Source organism: Mus pahari, chromosome 1 (assembly GCF_900095145.1).
Source record: "Mus pahari chromosome 1, PAHARI_EIJ_v1.1, whole genome shotgun sequence".
NCBI lineage: Eukaryota > Metazoa > Chordata > Mammalia > Rodentia > Muridae > Mus > Mus pahari.
In genome coordinates this window covers 130,857,187-130,879,405 of record NC_034590.1, presented here as the reverse complement: position 1 = coordinate 130,879,405, position 22,219 = coordinate 130,857,187, and the positions used below count along the sequence as shown (strand labels likewise).

Here is a 22,219-nt window from a genome sequence, read left to right as displayed (position 1 = left end):
GACCTCATCTCAGGTATTCTGTTAGAACAACCCTCTGTTACTGTGATAAATCACACTGACAAAAAGCAATTTAGGAGATGAAAAGCTTTATTTGGCTTACACTTCTAAGTCACCATCTTCCACTGAGGGAAGTCTGGACAGGAACTCAAGCAGGATGGCAAGTGCAGGAAGCCATGAGGAACTGCCGTCTGCTGACTCAACCACAGATTTTCATTCAGCTAGCTTTCTTATACAGCCCAGGACCAATCTGCCCAAGAGCAGTGCTGCTTACAGCAGACTGGGCCAGTCTCCATCAAATAACAACCAAATGATATGCCCACAAGCCAATTTGATCTAGACAATTCCTCAACCCAGGCTTTCCTCCCAGATGATTCTAGGCTGGGTCAAATTGGCAGTTAAAGCTAACTGGCATAAGCAACATTTCTTTTCCTTACTCAAGCAGTCTCTCTCAGAGATAATCCCTACTATCTAAGGTCCAGGACATCTTTCTCCCAGTCTCTTTTGACCTTCTGCCTGGTGTGCACACACTGCTCACTCCTCCCTGAAATCAGCTCCTTGCTCTTCTTTTCCAAATGTGCTGTGCTTCATTGCCTTTGATCTTGTCCTTTCTCTGTCTGAGCGGTCCTTGCACAGGTCCTCCCCACCCCCACGACTGCTTGTGCTATTCTGTCTATAAGAGGAACCACCATTGCTTCCTTTTCTGTCCCCTTTCGGTGCATTATTAATCTTTTTTGTCATGTATTTAGTCAATAAAAGGTTGACATTCCCCTAAAATGGGTCTAGATTTTACCCTTGGCTAATGGGAGGTGGTCTTCCGGCCTTTAGACTGTACCAGCTGATAGGAATGTCTTTGTGGGAGCTTGGCTCACTGGCCAGTTTAACAGTGTAACTTATGATGAGACTTTGGACAATACTGATCAGTTCTGACCTCAACAAGGACTATAGAACACAGGTGTTAGCCCAACCTGCTAGAAAGACTGGACAGTAAAAGACAGTTATTCAAAAAGTTTATAATTAATCCTTGGTAGAAAGTCTAGACAGAGGCCCAGTGAGTTTCCCCAGTTGGTCGAGGGCCACATGTATTGTCAAATAGCACTATGATAAAGAACAGCTACCAGAATCTCAGACCTGAACTCCTCCAGGGTTGTCTCCCGTGCGTTTCTTCCTTTGGCTGTGTCCTTGTAGGAAACCAAAGCCATGAATACCCTAGTCTTGGTGACGGCTATAAGTGCCCCTAAGGATTATCACACCTGGGAGTGACTCCGGAATCCCTTGAAATTTAATGAATTTGGTGTCAAAAGAGATGAAATCTTTGAGGCTCCGTTGTCTTACCATGTAGTTCCGCATGGCTTGGAACTCATTATGTAGACCAGGCTGACCTCAAATTCACAAAAGATCCACCTGCCTCTGCCTCCCCTGTGCTGGGCTTAAAGATGTGCACCACCATGCACGGAAAGAGTGAGGGAAATCTTGTGGAAACTAGATTTCCTACTAATGCTGTATAATAGGGTTACTGTGTCTCCCACACCCAGGTACATTGGGTATTCCTCATCGCTAAGACAAAACACCTGCAAAAGGCAATTTAAGGAAGGAAGGGTTCGTGTCGGCTCCCAGTCTGAGGATGCAGTCCCTCACAGCTGAGAAACTGGGACAGTCAGAGAGCGCAAGGTAGCTCTAGTCACATTACATTCACACTCGGAAGGCAGAGAGAGTTAAATGCTGGTGCTTGGAACCCCAGACCATGGATAATGGGCTAGCATGAGGCTGACTCTTCCCTCCTCAATTAAATCTTTCAGGAAATGCAGTCTTACCCAGAGCTCTAGATCCTAGGTGATCCCAACTTCAGTTAAGTTCCCTGTCAAGACTAACCATGACTGCTGTATTCTTCACCAGGTGTGGGTCACAGCTATATAAACAACCTAAACCTTGTGTCTCATATACATCATCCACAGAACAGACACAGCCTCGGCAACCTGCTTCCACTCCATTCACCTATGCCTCTTCCAGGTGAGGCGTGCAGGACCCGGAGAGATGCCCCAGCAGTTAAATGTCCTCGCTGCTATGGCAGAGGACCTGAGTTCAGTTCCTAGCACCCACATGGCAGCTCATGACTATCTGCAACTCTAGTTTCAGGGGATTTGATGCTCTCTTCTGTCCTCATGGACACTGAGAACCCACTTTATGCTCATTCGTATGTGCATGCTGAAAAAAGACTCATAAACACACATTAAATCAATCAATCAATCAACCAATCAATCAATAAAGGTGAAATTTAAAAATTAAAAAGATATATAATTTTGTATCAAAGACACCCAATGTATATACAGAATTTATGTCTTCATGATTGGATGGGATATTTTAAAACTTTCAGCCTGAATTGGTAGTTAATGGGGGATTTAAAGACATTATATTTATCACCACAAATAGTTGTTTTATTGACAGATGTCTGTACTTTCAGATTCCTACTTTATTCAGCATGACTATCTTCTGTTCTGTTGACTCTGTCACTGTGTGTCAGACATCCAGCTTATGCCTTTACCCAGTGTTTGTGCCTCTTGAGTAGTACAATCTGAACTGTAGCTGGAGTCTTTTAGATACTTCATCCAAGCTTAGAGAAGAACTGTTTGGTTTGTTTGTTTTATAAAAGTATGTGAGTCTTTACTTATCTAATCATCAAAAACAAAATCAAAATGATTGGGGTTTTATTATTATGTCCTTATAGCAACATTTTATTTTAAAGATCTGTTTCCCTACCCTATCTTTTCTTCTATCTGGGCTCCTGATTGGCACTGAGTGAAGCAAACATTCTTCATTCAGCAACGTGTTCTGTCAAGTGGGTGGCGTGATCATTTGGAGTCATCAGTATCAGTTTTTAATGATCTCCTTAGAGATTCAGCAGAGATGGGCTAGCACTGCCTAAGTGCTAAATCTAAAAGCTCAAGTCCTGCCCTGGCAGCTCCTTGAACATGATTTGAGCATAGATGTGAACAGGCTTTTGTGTGCCTCAGCTTCCCTCTTAGCAATAGGGATCAGTCACAGCACTGTCCCATCGACTCAGCTATGAATGTTACTGATTTGCACAGGATAGGTTTAAATGGATTACTGTGCGAGCTCAGGCAAGTCCCTGAACTCAGCCATCATTGAATGTGATGACTGTCCCCTTCTTTGTGATCCACTCAGTCCTGACTGATAAATATCTAGAAGAGAACAGTTCCCTCACAGCCTCTCAGACTGGGCTGGTTTTCATTTTCACAGAAGAAATTTGTGAACTTTAGAATTTTTGAGAAATAAAGGTTTAATATTTTTTTCTAAGAAAAGTTTGAAAATAGCATTTTAGTGTCTTCATTGAATTTCCTCTCCCAAAGGTCAATGTGGCTTTTGCCTTCTGAAGGGAATGGTTGTGTCTTCCTGGACTGCTCAATAGATTCAATAAACATTCACTCTGTCGATTCTTTGGACTCTACAGTCTGCGCCTGTCCACAGGGAAGTGAATATGGACATTACGCATGTAGGCGTCTGTTTATATCTGCGATCTGTAGCGAGACTTAGCATGTGCTCCCACCTCCATGCTATAAAGACTCATTGAAAAAGAACCCTGCCTTTTAATGAGTTTACCATTAAAAAACAAAAAATTGGGACACTGCCTGGTTCCACAGTGTTAAATGAAAATAACATTCAGAGCTGAGTTAATCTGATTGCATGGGATCTATTTCCCCCCACTTGCTGCAAATCAGAGCCGTTTTCAGCTAACAAGAATGGGTGCCCTACTTGAACGGGCAGCAGGCAGTGCCGCGAGTCAGAGCGGCACTTAGCCTGGCACTGCCATCATTGCAACCCCAGGTTCACAGCAATGAAACTCCAGGAGTGGCCAAGTCAAATCAGTTCCATTGTCTGATTGTTCATACTCATAAAGTGGGGAAGCTGGCAGGGGTCCGGCATAAAACTTGGAGTTCTGAACTGGAGCTCCTTTAAGGTAATTCATTGCCCTCGGTAGTAGCTTAAATCAGAGGGGCCAGCACGGTCACGGTGAATGCAGCTCCCTGTCCTGCTGGAGAGCAATATCGCAGATAGCCGGCTGCTATGCCAGATGTCAAAGGTGCACTAAAAGCCCTTGGTTTTGATCTGCCCCATTCCTGAGAAGTACAATGGATGGGCCTTTAAGCACCGCCATAAAAAAAGATTGTGATTAATGAAGCAGCGCAAGTTAATAAACCACGTTGACTCCCGCTTCCTTCTCCTAGGCATTTCGCTGTCCTCAAAGCAGTTCTTTTACTTAGCAGCAGGGACATGTAAAATGTTAATCATCAATCTGTGGGCCATTAAAGAAGTTGCTTTCCCTTTCTCAAGTTGAAAACCAAGGGGGGAAGATAATAGGTTTGGTTAACAGAGCTGTTCATGTAATGGAGATGTGCAGAGGAAAGCTTTGACGGAGTCAGTGTGGGAGCCCTTGAGCACTAATCCATCCTGCTCCCGGGACCACGAGTTCAAATCCTAGCTGAGGCTGGGAGGCTCAGACTAGGAGGCTGAGGTGAGTGTCTTGAAGGCACCTGACCAGCAGGAGGTTACAATACCTCAGTGAGGCCAAAAATAAGATGAGAAAGCACAGAAGCTCTCTGCATCAGGAGCCAGGGACCGCTGGTACTCACTGACCTGTGAGCCCTTCTCTCTCCCAAAGAACACCACAGCATCCCTCCCTGCCATTAGCAAGTGGCTGTGAGAGGAGACCTGGGCAGAAACCTTCTTACCTAGAGAAGCAAAACAGAGTTTTCAGCACATTTTCTAAAGTCTAATTAAAATACTTTCCCAGAGACTCAAAGTGTTACCACCAGAGAGAGACACGATTTGAAATTTTACTCATGACTTAGAGATTGCTTTTGTAGGGGGAGGCTATGAGTTAGAGACCCAAGCAGCAAACAGATGGCTCCCAGATGTTTTATACTGTCAGTCAGTTAATATTGTCAGCAACAGAGGAACTATGAGAAGACAGTAGGACAGGTCAGGAAGGACATTCTAAAATGTTCAGGGACAGAAAGGTGCCTCTCATCTGTACCGGAGGCTCATTTTGTCTTGCCTTAGTAAGGAAAGCTTAGATGGTAAGGACCTGGGTTTGATCCCCAACACAAAGGAAGGAGAGGAAGGAAGAAGGACATTTAGACTGCACCTCGGACAAAAACTAGAAGAGGGGATAGCTCCTACTCCTAGAAAAAGTTGGTGCATGCTGATCACAGTGAGAGGAGAAAGCGTGGTCCCTGACGTTATGAGTGATCACACTTGGTCACTGGAAATAGCACTTTACTACGAGAGGCCTTAACCTACAATTTTCTTTGCTTCCTCTAAAATTTGACAGAGACAAAACCATTTTCCATCATTTAAACTCAGTCACACCTACAGTCTTTTTATGCTTTTTTTTTCCCTCAACAAGTTTCTCCTCAGACTCTTGTTCAAACCCGACAGCTCAATGAAGATCATTTTTATTAATTCCTGTGATCCATTTAGTTCAAGGGAAATTAACCGTCAACTGTGTAAGAATATTCAGATTCTTAGACTACACCATGAAGGCCATGAGAAAGGTGCCAACAACCTTGAAAAGCAGACTGTGAAAGAGGGAATGTTTGGTAGTTGTCTTCATCCATTTATGTTGCTATAACAAAATACCCAACACTGTATAATTTATAAAGAATAAAGGTTTACTTGGTTCATAGCGTTAAAGATTGAGATATCCAAGAGGATTGTGGCAGCATCTACTCAGCATCTGGTGTGCCAGCTTCCTTCTTGCCTAGGACATTACATGCAGACCTTGGGTCTCTCTACATCTTATAGAGTAACTGAGATGGGACCCTGCTCTCATGACCTTATCTAGACCTCATTGGTTCTTAATAGGCCTCACTTTCACCAGTCCTCACCGCCCAGAAAAAAAAAAAATGGATTTTGGAATTAGGAGTCCAATTCATGAAATTAGAGTACACAACCCAACCTCATCAGTACAGTAGTCCATACTGGGCCCATAGTTTTCATTATCTCATGGAATTTGTGACAAGAGTAAGGATTACAGAGATCCAGCACCAAGCCATCTTCATTCTAAGGTCTCACTGTCAGCCTTCAACAACCGCTCCATGGAGCAGGCAGGGCAGAGGCCCTGCCACATCCACCACCTCCATCAAGCTGAACCACTCCTTGCTAAGCACTCACTTCCCAGCCTCCCAGTGGCTTCACTGGGAAAATTCCTCTGCCCTGGCCCGACCTTACACACTAGCTGTCCACATGTCTGCGTGTTCTGTATCCGTTTCTCTCTGTACTTAGCACCCTGCTATGGTGAAGCACAGTGCAGCAGGCTTGTATCTGTGTGCAGTAAAGCTTGTCACCAAAGAGGAAGCCATCCGAATGAAAGAGTAAACTAGGAATCTTTGCCTGGACAGTGTTTTTATAGATTCATACCTACGGCACTAAAACAACACCCTTTTCTAAACCCACACTTGGCATGTGATTCAGAAATTTTCCACCAGACACATCAAAAATGATGATGTTGATGACACCATGAAAAGAAAACCAGGGGCTGGCGAGATGGCTCAGAGGGTAAGTGTACTGACTGCTCTTCTGAAGGTCCTGAATTCAAATCCCAGCACCCACATGGTGGCTCACAACCACCCATAATAAGATTTGACACCTTCTTCTGGTGCGTCTGAAGTCAGCTACAGTGTACTTATGTATAATAAAGAAATCTTTGGGCCGGAGCAAGCAAAGACTGAGCGAGCGGAGTTGACAGGGGTGAGCAGAGGTCCTAAAAATTCAATCCCCAGCAACCACAAGAAGGCTCACAACCATCTGTACAGCTACCGTGTACTCACATACATAAAATAAATAAACCTTAAAAAAGAAAAGAAAAGAAACTCAGAATCACTGATGGTATTGATTAACTAAAGACCCCCCCCCAACTCATATAGTGATCACTATTGGCTATAAGAACTCCCAAGTGTCAGTCTCTATGGTCATCTGATTCACCCTTATGCTTCCAAGGCCAGGTGGTTTATATTCAGTGGATGGCTGATAAGTATTTACTGAATTAATTAATTGACCAAAAAGTCTTTGTTTCAAACCTTTGCTAACATCCCTAACTTGCAGGGTAAAACATAATGTCTCCTATCTGAGCACAGCAGTACATGATTGGAATCCCAGCACTCAAGCCTCAAAACACAAAACCAAAATAAGCAAACAAAAGCTTAACAACTCATGAATACGCAGAGATTTTAACATTTGTCCATTCTTCCAGCTTCTTGCTATCATGACCTATATTACCCAGTATGTACCCTCAACAAGTAGCTGTCCCTTAACCACCTGACACAGATGCTCTCTCAGCTGCCAGATGACCTGCTCTTTATCATCCATCAGTCTTCACAAACCTTTCTCTTGACTCTAAAAAAACACTTCAGCAAGGGTCTTCATTGTAGCTGTTGGTTCAAGGGAATTGTTCCAGGTATCTGTCTTCTCAAGATATGTAATGACTGGCCCAATAATCTTAGCACAGTGCCTAGAGTCAATCGTAGTTAAATTAATAACTCAATGATTAGACCAACTGACGAATCAAGCAACTGCTGGGAGACTTTCAAAACTACCACATGTGCTGTCTTTCTGAGCTCAGAGATAGCTTTTGGTGGTGTAAATGGACCGATTTTCACAATGATTCCTAAATATGCTTTCAGTTTCTAAAACTGACAAATTAAAATGTTTTAATAAAACATCCCCTTCTACCCAGTTCTCTTCGAGAAGTGATGCAGGCTGACTCTTCGTCTTACTTCAAGCTTATGAGTCCATGCCTTAAGGAAAACCTGTATGACTACTCACTCTCTTCAGCAAAAATTTGTGAGCTCCTGGCTCTTACGCGTATCCAAACTTTCCTCCTTCTATGTTAGCTCCTGCCATGGTAAAACTTTACACTGATCATGACCATTCAGTGTAGGAAATGAATTAACATTCTCCCCAGGACCCTCATTTGTATAGTATATTAATAGGCTCCTTATGTAAATGTATGCTCTAACCCAGTGCTTATTTGCCTGCTAGCTGGCTTCATGTAATTTAGAAAGGAGGGCAAGAATGTCTGCTTTCACTCCAGTTGCTTAGAGCAGTAGGGGGAGGGGGAGGGGTCAAGCCTGGAGAGTAGAGGGACAATGGACATATTTTATAGCTGTCACCAAGCCAACAGTACTTCAATAAAGGCAACTCTCATTCCAAATCGTTTTTTTTTTTCTTTTTTCATGGGTCCAATAGATTTGCCGTTAAAAAAAAAAAGAATTATGAAAAACAAAAGGCAATAAAAGTGACAATGTTTTTAAAAATGCCTAGTCAAAAGGTGTCATTTGACTAGCAGAAATTTTAAAAGTATTCCATGTCTTAAGTAAAAGGATATTCTATTTAACACTTCAAAAGAAAAGAAAAGAAAAGAAAGAAAAGAAAAGAAAAGAAAAGAAAAGAAAAGAAAAGAAGAGAAGAGAAAAGAAAAAAGACTCAAAATGTACACTCTACCTCTACAAACATTCACAACAATCACATAAAGAATTGGACCAGAAGCCAGGCATGGTGGCGCACACCTTTAATCCCAGCACTTGGGAGGCAGAGGCAGGCGGATTTCTGAGTTCGAGGCCAGCCTGGTCTACAAAGTGAGTTCCAGGACAGCCAGGGCTATATACAGAGAAACCCTGCCTCAAAAAAAAAAAAAAAAAAAGAATTGGACCAGAATTGACAACCACTAATATTTGACAAAACTGTCACTATTAATCAAACGCCATCCTCTTTGTCTTTGATATAACTGCTAAGTTGCATTTTCTAGCCTCCTTTGAAGGTAGATGTGGTCCTCTGAATGTTTCCGTTACCTGGATACACTCACAGAGAGATGCTTGCCTCTCACTAGGCTGCCCTCTACTTGTCCTGTTGGGCTGATGAACCCCAAGAGCTGCCTTGGAATTTTTCTGGCAAAGACAGTAGAACCCTATCACTAAAAAGACTATGTGGCCCTGAGACCACACAGAATAAAGGTCACAATCCAGAGAGTGTAAGGGTGGTGGAACAAACATTTTCCACCATTAGTACCGTCAAAATGTGCATGTTAAATATTTGAGCCATTCACTGAAGTGCCTGCCTCACAGAATCTGTTTTAAGTCTTTCCCCACACTTAGCTGTTTTCAGGTCATTCAGTCACATTTTAGCATCTACTGGTTGTCACCACACCTCATCCCAAGCCTCCTGGCTCTGGTGTTCTAGGAGCTATGTCCACAGGTGAGTAGGTCAAGTTGAAAACAAGAAATAGCTCCATCTCTATGAATCTTAGGCTGGTGATAATTTTGGTGAAAAACAAAAATATGTCTAATTGTAATTATTTGTTTTCTATCATGCCTATTTTGCTGACTATACGAGGTTATGTGTGATTCTCTTAAATGCCTTCAACAGTTTTGTCTGGTGTGCATTAGGTTACAAGAATGAATTTACAGCATTCAAATTACCTTATTTCTCTAAACCTTCACATAGGTCTCCCTCGGTTTAAAACAGCAGCTCTCAACCTATGGTCCACACCCATTTTGGCATATCTCTAATTCCTAAATTATTTACATTACAATTCATAACAGCAGTAAAATTACAGTTATATAGTAGCAGTAAAAATAATGATATGGTTGGGGGGGTCACCACAATATGGGAAATTGTATAAAAGAGTCACAGCATTAGGAAGGTTGAGAATCACTAGTCTAAAATGACAAGCAAGTCAATATAAGTAAATGTAATAAAAAATATTTTAAGTCATTTCAAGTCTTCCCTGACCAATCAAACAGATATTTTCTATTTATATAAACACATGTACACATACAAATAATTTAACAGAATATTAATTTTGCAACTAACATTTGAAGTCACATACTTAGTGGCTTATTCTCCTTAAGAAAACATAGACCAAAATTCCACCCGATATACCTCAATGATACTCTTACTAAGATACCAAGCTCAGTCTCTACTCACATAAACATGTAAATATTTTCTGGAACAAAATAGTGGAATAATAGTATTTACTTTAAAATTCAAATGTGGTTGTTATTTGGCTAACTGGTGAGTTAACAGAGCCTGAGTTCTAATCCCTCTTGCATTATATTTGGGTGAAACAATCTCTTTTGAAACTTTTCCTATCTATTCCTTGAACTCTCAATTTTTTTTTTCAAAATTCTCACATCTTCTAATTCCCACATCTAAGAAAGTTTGTGTCTTAGTTGTAAAACGGATGCTATTTCTCCATCTTCACTTGCAGCTTACTGGATATAACAGATGTAAAAGATGTCACAGAAAGAGAGAAATTTGTTAAAGGAAGAAGTAGGGGGAGGAATGGGAAAAGAGAGAGAAGAAATAAGAAGGGTCGGGGAAAGAAGAATGAAGGAGGTAGTGAGAAGAAAGGAAGAGGAAGCAGTATTTCCCAAGAGAATTATCCTATGGCTCACAGGAGTGCAGTCTGGAATTCAACCACTCTTCTTAGAACCAGGCTGAGAGATTTCAGAATTCAGTTCCCTCATAGCAGACCCACCATTACCGTGGGGAGGGGTGCAGGAAGGGCTAAGAGGAAAAAAAATCATCTTGACATCAGTAAATATTTGGGATATCTGCCTATCTCTGTCCTGGCTCAAGTCATCTTCTTATTATAAATCAGCTTCCAAGGCCTATGGGGACATGGTGTGAGGGGCAGGCTTTGCAGGTTATATACATCCCGTGATTTCACTCTACATTGATAAAGTATCAGGGCAGTAGATGCTATTAAATTGTTGAGAAAAGAAAGGAAAGGCAAAGATTCATGTGAAGGTAGAATATCCCCAAGCAGACCCAGTGCAAGGACCATACAAAGGAATACACTCATCACTCTGCACCTACCTCATGGAATGCCAAGAGGAACTGGCTGTACCATGGACTTGCAATGATCACATGGTGTGGGGGGGGGGGGCTGAAAATGCAGAACCGAACTCAATAATGCATAAGATGTAAAATTGATGCCAGGAAGCATTCTACAATCCCAATTTGGACTTTCCTATCTCTACACCCAAATTAGACCCCAAATTTCAAATCTGCGTTTCAGACTCTCACAAGATATCACTGTACTGTCTAGGGCAATGTAAGTTACAATATCACCGATTTGCTGCAGGTTCAAACCTCAGCTCTCTTCGGGGTGATGATGGCAGTCAGTGTCCTAACTCATTTATAAGTAGTGGTTTCCAAATTATACACTGCACACAATGATCTGATGGATTAGATCATTGTACAGATGCAATGTGCAATGCATACATCACACAATGCCTGGGAAATGAGGAATGCCCCCTGCATTACCTATAATAACGATGCCTTCACTATGATTTTTACTGCCGACAAATGATGACCTCTATGTTGCAAATTCCTCATTTCTTTGGAAAACGCTTGATGTCAGATGAGATTCCATCTATTAAATTTAATCTTCCTGTAGTATAATATAGAAACACTTGTAAAGCATTGCTAGTATGGGACACTGAACAATAATATGAAACTAAGGATGAAATAATGATTCTCACCACACCTCTCTTCCCACACTATTCCTAAGATATTCCCAGAAGTCCTCTAGCAGTAAACAGTATTTCTTCTTATGTTGCTTCTATCTGCAACAGGCATATAATCTTGCAGACACTCTTTTTTCTCAGAGAAACCGTTCACCAGCTCTGACAGCATCTATGACACTGTAACCTCACCGATGGCAGTCACAAGGTTTGACCAGTGCCCCTCCACCCACCACCTCTGCTTCCCCCAGTCTTCATCCACACAATTCCAAGGGTGATGTGGGAATTATAAAATCATGGCAACACACTGAACTTGTTACCAAAGCATCCCAAGGCTCTGTGATCGGTTGCTTGGTTACCAATAAGATACAGAGCAAAAGATTCATTAGAAGCTAAAGTACAAGCCCATGATGCCAATGAAGAGTCTCCCCAAATCCTTCCAACAAAAGGCAACTGTTACATCCACATTTAGACAGTCATTAGCAGAACAGTTTCTGCCATAATAATTGCAAGAGCTTTGTAACTAATTCAATAGATAGGATTTCTAAGGGTCCCCAGTAAATGTTCCCTTGGAGGAGATGAAAGCTCTAAAGGATGTTAGTTGCTGAAAGAAGATGTGGGTGAGTGACAGACCAAACTTTTCTTATTACCAACCAGTTCTGTACTGGCAAAATTTAAATCATGGCTAATAAAAAAGTGAAAAAAAAATAAAAACATTGCTTTGCAAACATCAAACTGTATCTTCTTTCTGGTCTTTTCATGCCTCCAAAAATAACACCTCAGGCGGTGCCGCTTTGGGTTCCATTTCTTGTCCTAGAATGAGTTCTGCAGAGAGGAGGGCAGAACAAACAAGACAGGTAAGACTTGATCCTGCAAAGAGCAAAGAAAAGAGAGCTACTGTGAAGGGGGTGGGGGCTATTTCCTGATTTGAAACTGTATAATTCATCTTGAAAGCAAAGCAAAGGGAGCCATGAGTGAGCTTCTTCTCTCTAGAAAAGGAGACAGAGCAGCAACACCTTTGTGCTTGTGAAGAAACAACAGGTCCACTAAGTCCCATCTGTAAATACTCAATAATGACCAGATCATGCCAATATGAAAGCCTCTCACTATTTATTGAACTGGATTCCAGGCTCACAAGAAGCCTTTTAAGTGAGATTCTCAAAGGATAGTCTAAATGCTATCTCATTACCATTCACCTTCATTTAGAAGTTAAGTATCTTCATCTCCATTTCAGAGTTGGGGGTTAGCAGAAAGGTTAAACAAATTATATAAACTTGTATTAAAAGTCTGAAATAGTAGAGACCAAGGAGTATGGTCCCGTGAGGATGACATGTTTTTCTTTGAAAAATTAAGCAACATATCTAAGTATTTTTTAGAAGAGAATTTCAAAAAAAAGGGGGGGGGAATATGTCTTATCTGCACATACTGGTGTACAAGGAAAAGGCAAAAATAAATAATAAGTAGCTATTGTGTTAACTGCAAAGCCAGTGTGTCTTCCCGAATCCTTGCTATTTTCTGTCCCCACCCATGTGGCTGGAGATTTGAAATGCTATTTAAGTCTCAATTTCCTTCAGAAGCTAACCTCTGTGGTATAAAATGCTGTTAAGGGGGAAAAAAATCTGTTCTGTCATTTGACTTTAACTTACGATAAATTAGCTTCAACTAGTTTCTTAGAAAATTGCCCAAGAAATGACTACAGAAAATTAAATACCAAGACTTCAAAGAGGCAAAACACACAGCCTTCAAATTCCGACCTCAGAGAATAATCCTCCCTTTCTCGTGCTTTGGTGAGCTGTGAGTAAAGAAATCTTACTGGGGCATGGTAATGAACCATCTTTCAAATGACTTTTCTACCAATCTTCTTTTCAAAGGGTAATAAAGTGATGATTATTTCTAGGCACTTTCTGGGAAGTTATCATCTCATTTCAATAGTCACCAGTAAAGGACTGCACTCGGGCGTTATCACCCATGGTGATAAGGGTAAGAACTGGTTAAGAATTCAATAGACAAGGTATAGGTTGTTAAAAGCTATTTCCTAGGAAATTAAAACAGAGAGACATCAAAAGAATCATACTGGCTCTCAAAGAGTTGGTCATCATCTCCTTCTAGGTTAAAAATGTAAATCTGACTTATTACCTAGTGAATGAAATCCACTATCATTTGAAGATTGTTTTATTTCTTTTAAAAAGTATTGTTGTCCTCATACCATGAGCTGTGCCTTTTGTTTCATCTAGTGAGAAGCATAAGAAAACCTGACAAAGGCATACATCATCACTCCTAAAACAAGAGTGTTAGCTTTCATCTAAAACAACAGTCAACAACAACACAACCATGCACTGACTGGATGATTATTGGGAACTCCTGATTGATTATTGGGAACTCCTGATTGATTACTGGGAACTCCTGATTGTCCAGGATTTGACTTGCAAAGCCACAGAGTAAGGAATAACCCTAAATTATATCAAATCTCATGCCTCAGAGATGCAAAAAGCTCTAAGACAGCAAGGGGTGGATGCCACTCAGAATCTAGAGGTAGATAAATGCCTTTGGAAAGAAATCCCTGAACACTAGATCCCTGCACAGGAACTTCCTGACCTCTCCTTCTTCTTAGACTCTTACATCCAGATCCCACCCATGAATTCTACAATGGAAGGAGCAAAATACCTGCAATGCGGTTCAGTATCTTTTCCCTACAGGACTGGCCAAGGAGAACATAGATGTGATATGAAACAGTATTGCGAGGAAAAGGATGAACAGAGCCTGGTAAGGGTCTCTGGCCATAGTGTTTCTGAGCTTAATAAAGCGAAGCCTTTCTTAATAGTTTCCAGGATTACATACTCCCCAATTTTCTCATTTAAATAAAAATATGTAAGAAAAATTGGTTTTGATTTCTGCTTTCCTTTCATTCAGAGAAACTGAAAAATCCCAAGCATCATGTGATTTCATAACAATGCTCCAATACATCTAGAGTGCACCGGGATATGGCTTTGTTATGGCTATGGATGCCCCAGCCTTGGCCAACAGACACCCATCCCAGGCTTTTCCCTGTTGTTTTTGTTGTTTTCACACCTTACATTGCTATAGAGGGAAGAAGAAAACATATACTCTTCATGTATGTATAGGTATATGTAAAACCCTTGGATGAAATCATGAATAACAGTGAGGACAAAGTCTTCAAATGCAGTGAGAAAATAAATTAATTTATTCCCTGGTTCGTTAATGTACAGCATTCTACTCCAAGTGGCCAGCTGAAGCAATGAGGTATAGAGGAAAGTATTCCCGACTGACTCATCTAGCATCTTCATGCAGAACCGGGAGATGAGAATGTATGCCACACATTCTTCTCAGAAGTCAATACCCAAGAGAACCCCTCCATTATGCACTGTGCCCTCTGGGCAGTGGGAGATGAGGCTCAGAGGGCACTTCCAGGGAGGTCTACATTGTAAAGTCATCGTGACAGAGATTCTGACATAGTCAGGAACACGTCAGTCTATGTCCATCACTATAGAATTCATGGCAGGAGGAGCTAAAGGACCATCATCTTCCTTCATCATCCTTTTTAAAGGCGTGTGTGATCTTCCAGGGAACTTCTATTTTTATCTCTTTCTGGAAGCGCCTCAGCTGATTCAATGGTTTGCCCAAATCCTGAGTTGCAGTGTGCCCTTGCAAAGGAGTAATCATTCCTTTTTAAATCTACAAAGAAAGCAAGATAGTTTCAGTAGATAACTTAGATCACATTGATTCATGCAGGTGGACTGGACATTAGGCTTAGTCAAAGGGCCCAACTCAGTTCTGTGGCGATCTACAAAAGTTTCACCATCTGAAAATCATATCAGATGTTTCCTAAGCCTTGCTTCTTCTGCTTACAAAGGAAAGTTAAAAATATGGCAAACAGGGTGAGCTTTGGGAAGGCTGACTATAGGAAAAATGACATTAAATGTTACATGCATCTTTTTATGCTGTGATTCATGATCAGATTTCAGCCTGCGACTGTGGGATGATTGAGACATTCACCAGCTCCTGCCTCCTTTACTTAGAGTTCTGATGGGCCTCGCCCAGCCCTAACCCCTTCCTGGGTTCCTGATGACCAGCCCAGAGGACACAGGGCTATGCATTGACCTCTTTGCCCATTCACTGTGAATTCACATCATGGGCAGTTATGAGAGTGCAGCCTTCTTCCTCGCTCCTTTAATTTGTTAGCCTTGAGCTAACAGGGCTCATGGGCTAGACACTGTGGGTGACAGCATTAGGGAACCAAGGTTATCACTCAGGGCGAGAGTGTGTAGCTGGGGGTGGATGTGTGAAGCCCTGAGCTTCACCTCTGGTACCAGGAGGAAAAATTCATATTTCTTGGTTTAATTTTTAATGTTACATGGTGATTTTTCTAGATAAAAAAAATGAACACATAGGTATGTATACTAATATATATTTAATAATATAACCAATGTTTATTGATCATATACATAAAAATAAATCTTTATCCCAACTTTGTGTCAGATACAATTATCTCCTGCTTGCAGATGAAGATGTTAAAGGTCAAAGCCTTATATTCAGTGGAAAGCAGAGCAGGGTTACATGACCCTGCCTGGGCCAAGATTTCAGATTCTTACGAATTGTCTAAACTTGCCTGTGCCTTAAAAATAAATAAAACATAAAAAGTAAAATATACTTCTCATTCTGTTCTGCAAACTAAACATCTTTACTCAGTTACCAATGATAATCAAAGAGGGTATTTCATTATTTCCATTTCAATATTAATTTTTAAAACTAGGATTTCAGACACCAGAGAAAGAGATAGAGACAGAGACAGAGAGAATGAGAGACAGAGAGAATGAGAGAATCTGGATGGGTACTCTGGAAATTCTTGCAGTTTGTACATTTAAAAATTACTCAAAAATAAAGAAGATAAATGTTTGGGTGAGTAGGCCAGATGAGAGAATGTTAAAAAGAATAAACTTGGTTTTATCCTAAGGAAAAAATAAAAGTGGGTGGTAAAGGTGCTCGCTGTCACGCTTCGTGACCAGAGTTCGATCCCCAGACTCCACAGGGTGGAGGAAGAAAAGCGACAAGGCTCCCAGCCTACCATGGCATGCTGACATGTGAACGTGAACCCTTCACCGTATTCAACAATTAACTAGGCCCAAAGGTTGGAAGCTATGAGTAATGTCTCAGCCTGCCTGGCTCCTAGGTGATCAGATACAGTCCTGGGTCTTTGAGAAGAGAAGCTGCCCTGTCTGGGATTCAGTGAGTCAGACAGGGCAGAGTCCAGTGCCTAAGGATGAAGATTCCTGAGTGGATTCCAGGCCGCAACTGTGGGATGAATCAGATATTCACCAGCTCCTGCCTCCCTGCCTAGACTTCTGATTTCCCTCAACCCAGTCCCAACCCCTGCCTGGGTTCCTGATGCAGGACACAGTGTTGTACAGTGTTGTACAGTGATCTCTTTGACCGTCTGCCACGAGCTCACACTGTGGGCAGTTAGGAGAGTGCAGCCTCCTTCGTTGCTCCTCTGGCTTTCTTCTTCCATATCTGCCCCTGCATGATGACACACTCTATTTTGAATGATGGAGGAAAGAAGACCCAGAGGCCTAATTCTATCCCTTTCCTTTGCTAAGTCTCACTCACAAAAGCTTCCCTCAATTTCAACAGAATTAGAAATTGCCCGTTTTTGTTATGGAAGTACATAGGTCCACCCTGGGTTGTAGTGGAAGATAATCTTTTTTCTGATTACTAGTTCAAGGTATGACTTTTTCAGAGAGAGAGGGAGGGGGGGAGGGAGGAAGGAAGAGAGGGAGGGAAGGAGGGAGGGAGGGAGGGAGAGAGAGAGAGAGAGAGAGAGAGAGAGAGAGAGAGAGAGAGAGAGAGAGAAAGAAACACCTATGGCCTATGTTGCTCAAGCTGATGGTGTGATGGACTATGGTGAGCCTCCTGCAACATCTTCAGCTATAGGTGTAGCCACAATACCCCACGCAGGACTGCACCTTCTGATATGTGAAATTCCACGGTAAGGAGTCGGTTGCTATGACCCAGGAAAGAGTTAAGCAGACAGCAAGCCTCCTTTCTGAGGACAACTAGACTCCAGCAGAGCCAGAATTTCTCAAGCGCGCGCACACGTGTGCGCACACACACACACACACACACACACACACACTGCTATCAGAACTTAATGTGGCAGGTGTGGGGGCTGGGAATGTAGCCCAGTAGTAGAGTGCGGGCTAGCACTACAGAGTTCTGGGTTCTAAGCCCAGTGCTATAAAACAAACATACAAACGAGGGAATAAAGCAGTGGTTGTTACAGCTTTAACTGACAGTCTTTCTTCTCTCTGAGCCACACCCTCTCCGGTGCCCAATGGGCAAGCTGGAGCCGAATAAAAATGCTACAGGCATGCCATCTGAGAGCAAACAGGACATTGGAAGGGAAGAGAGGGGCCTTCGTCCTGTTTCATTCCCTTTAAGTAGGTGGAATGTTTTTTCTCTGGGCTGACTGTGACAAGCTTTGGGCCCCAGGTTGTTTTATCACATTTTGGCAGAACCTCAAGCAAATCCCTGTCCTTTTTTAATCCCTCCTGAGACTTGAAAATTTTCACTCAGAAAGTCAAGCTTGTGAATGGCTGCGAGTGAGATAAAAATGCGGTTAAGATTTTGACTCGATCCTGAGTTATAATAACTGTTATTCTATGAGAGTTCCTCCAAAGAAACAGAGTCGCCTAGGCTTACCCGGCAGTCTGAGCTTCCCACAGCAAGAGTTGCAGCGATGTTTTGCAATGAAGCTTCTAATTGCATCTTCCCCTAAATTGGCTGGTCCAAACACCATCCCTCTTGATCTAGGGGAAATATCAGAATATCAATTAGATCACAGCTGAGAAAAAGGAGTCCAACTAGGATTCTCTGAGATCGCAAACAGTATCCCTTAGTAACCTAGCCACTTAAAGGAGCCAACAAAGAACAGAACACTTTGGGGAGGTAACAATGTTAGGTTTGCAAATTTAAAATTCAAATGCACTTAAATCTTTGTACCCAACTCCAAGACCTACTGTGAAACTCATTCCAACACTAATCTGATAGAAGAGTGAATTTTCGATGTGGTACATTAAAACAAAATACAGAGAAACCCTTTTTAATGCATATGGTGTGAGAGAGAATGGCATTCATTATCATATGCTCTACTAAAACACCCCAAAGGTAAAGGAATGAATAACTTTGCTATAGCACACACCTTCTAAAAAAGATGCTTGTGCACTACTGTGCACCCAAATCCCTTTCTGAAAAATGACTCTCCCCAAATCAAACACCTCACTGGACACCCGAGCACCTAGACCCCTGGCTTTTTAAAAGCCACTTTTGACTCTACAAACTGTTTTAACCGGGTTCTTTGAGGAAAGCCAAGACAACTAATAGCCAAAAAGTTTGTGGAAAGAGATGGCAGCTGGCCAGAGTAAGTAACAGACTTAATTACAGAGCGTTGGTATCTCTGAGACACATTTTGAACTTTCTAATATAAAGATCCTCGGCAGATTCTAGGCATGCTCCTCATACAACCATTACTCTTTAGACTTTGACCCTCTGCATGACACAGGACAGAGCACACCAGAAATGCCTCCAAAGAAAGCTTATGAAAGCTAATATTTCATTTTAATGTCGAGCGCAGTGGAAACAGCACATTTTAAAATCTGAACTCAATTACTGCTCTTAAATACCACGTCTTGGGGGGGGGGGGGACACAGCAGACTATCACAAAGGGAAACAATAAACTTTGCTTCTAAGGAATGTGGTTTTTCAAAAGGAACATGGTGTAAAAAAAAAAAAATGGGCTTTTTTTTTTTTCCACCAGAGGATTAGAACATTTATCTCAATTTCCACTTCCTTTTGGCAGAAGAACAGTGGCTCTCTGAAGATGTGCCAAGCTCAGGATGAGGGCTGATGTCAGTTTGATCTCAGATTGCCTCCCGCCTCTGTGCCGGGTAGGTGGAGAAAGCCTCTTGGGAAGACAAGACTGGAAAGACACTGGGGATTAACTTTCCTGGTCACCCAATCACTCTCACAAGGCACAGCTCTGGTGGTATTTACCCCACAGCAGAAGCTGCTTCTTGTTAACTATGCCTGGATTTCAGTCCAGCTGGAGAGACACTACCTTAGTCAGGTGAAACTGAAGGTGGCACAAAAAAAAAAAAAAAAAAAAAAAAAAAAGAAAAAAAAAAAAAAAAAAAAAAAAGACTCATTTGGTATTTAGACCAGAACCCTTGGATCTGATAAAGTGAGAGACGAAGGTATTTATTCAGCCATTAGCATGGAAGACTCCGTTTGACCTCATTGGAAAATTTCACTGGTTTGCATCCCCTACCAGCCATTTCTGTCATCCAAGGAAGACATAAAGACACCCAACTAAGATATAATACCTTCGAGTAAGATATGGAAGCTATTTGCCTCTATGAGCTGTGTGAGAGTTAAAATAAAATAATCAAAATCACTACAAAATTTATATATCAGGACCAAAAATCCAGGAGCAGTTAGAGAGTGATGTGGGGACATTTTATTTGCATATACACTCCACAGCATGCTCCAAGCCTTGCTGTCTCAGATAACTAAAATTGCAAAGAAAACACAACTACCCGTTTTCCAGATTTTTTTTTAACAACACAGGGAAAACAGGTGGTAGCTTGGTTATACAAACAAGGAAAGTCCAATTAGTACCCTCTATACACAGTCACGAAAGAACATCTCGCCACCAGCTCATACTTGTCCAATGCTCCAAACCATCAGGCAGTTGGCAATAGGCTGAAAAGATACAGTCCCAAACTACCAATAAGTGAGGCATGTTAGGGAGAGTTGGGAACAGTGAGAGGACGCCTGAGCAAGGCTATTAGAATTATTCTCTAATGCCATCATCCCACCTCATAGACAACTGTTCCCTTCCGTTGATTCTTTCCCATCACAAGAAAGTTAGAACCTTAAGTGAGTCTCAGTTTTCTTGTGTGTGAACTGTTGTACCAAAAGTAACACACAGAGTTGTTGCAAGGGTGAAATCAATTGCTTAACCCTGTACACCTCAAACTTGAATTTATGCTGGTTCACCAGAAGATTTTATGAAGGTTCACAGTCTGGTTCATCAGCTACAGAGAAGGCTCAGAGACCATGCAATTCCACCAATATCCCTGGTGGCAACGTTGACCTATGGTTCATACTTTGTTTGACAAAGATTTCACACTAGTGGGCGTCATTGATTAATTAGATATAGTTCTAATGGAACTAATTAGTTGAGAGAAAATCAAACTTAAGGTCATTGTGAAAACCAAATACACAGACTTGGGCATTCCCACAATTAAACCTCTCTATCCATTTCAGGAGAGGCTGTCCTCAAGTCATGGAAAATAAAGCTGCCATAATAATTTTATAGAACTACATTGAGGGAGTTTTTTTTGTTTTTTTTTTTTTTGTTTTTTTTTTTAAAGTACAGAGACGAGGGCCCTATTCAGACATTGCAATAGAATGCCAAGCCTAAGCATGCCTTTCTAATTCCCCATGTGATCTTAATAGAAATTGAAACCCACTTCCTATAGAATGCAATTACATACCTAACTGTCAAGTAGGATAATATAATCTGAGATTCTAAAAAGATGGAGTATTCAGGTCATATTAAGTGATATATGCCAAGGTCAAATTTTAATGAACAATAGGCAGAGTACACATAAACTCAGTTCATTATATATGCAAAACCTCTGCACAGAAAAAATTGTAAAGAAAGTTCTCATAGAGAAATATAAATTCCTAATTCAAGCCCTTGAGCACACGAGACTGCTAAAGAAATAATATGCTTAGCTGAAAACACTTTGGCTCTGCTGAACTAAAAAAATAAAATAGTTCATTATACCCACAAATCCAACGTGGACTCAATAGTCAAACAGATATCATAGGAGTTGGGTGATGCACAGGAGCACTAAGGATTATCTGTATCTTTCCGAGCCCACCCGAGCCCACAATACCTAAACATACGTTTAGTAGATGAGCATCTTCTCAGAGGACCCTGCGGATGGGCCGCACCCACATTTCGTAAAATCATTCAGTCGAAGAATGGTGCAAAAAAGCAGGGATTATTAAATGAGATCCAGGAGAAGAAAAAAGTAAAACTTCCACGTTTTACTGTGTCGGGAATCTCCATGTAGTTAGCCCTACGTGTTTTCTATGACCCAGCAACCAAGTATAGGCCCTCAGTTTGTCTAAAAAGTAATGTTAACCCAGCCTCAGTAGTAAAATCTCAGCCCTCAGGAGACAGAGGCTCGGCTCAAGGTCCAAAGCTCAAGGTCACTACTCCAAAGCTCAAGGTCACTACGAGCTATACACCGGTGAGACTTCATTCCAGTTTAAAAAGAAGTTCTTCAAGAATTAAAATTATTTGACCCATGATTCTCAAAGTGCCCTTAGCCCTCAGCTTTGACCTCACCTGAGATGTGTTAGAAATGCAAATCATTTGGCCCCGCCTCAAAACAACTAGATCAGAAACTCTGCAGGCAAAACTACAGCAATCAATTTTAACAAGTTCTCCTGTGGACCACCATGGCAACTCACACTTAAAAACGACTGCTGTTCTCCATATCGGTCAGTCATCAGCCAATCAGAACCATCCTTTCTTTGCATTCCACTTTTAACACCTGAAAGGCTTAGTGCCAAGTCCTCCAAAA

General features: G+C 41.5%; 1 protein-coding gene across 3 annotated transcripts in view; it reads right to left on the bottom strand.

Annotated features, from left to right (window-relative positions):
- Positions 1-14,727: 14,727 nt before the first annotated feature.
- The window catches only part of Trpm6 (transient receptor potential cation channel subfamily M member 6), a 146,893-nt gene continuing 139,401 nt past the window's right edge, over positions 14,728-22,219 (bottom strand). For 2 of the 3 annotated variants that reach the window (XM_029537897.1, XM_021220067.2), the window contains exons 38-39: positions 18,261-18,367; positions 14,728-15,236 (exon numbers count right to left, since the gene is read on the bottom strand). In XM_029537897.1, the coding sequence (XP_029393757.1) occupies positions 15,103-15,236; positions 18,261-18,367 (241 nt within the window). In that variant the 3' untranslated portion in view covers positions 14,728-15,102. The remainder of the gene's footprint in view (positions 15,237-18,260; positions 18,368-22,219) is intronic. The other variant, XM_029537891.1, reaches the window with a different exon arrangement.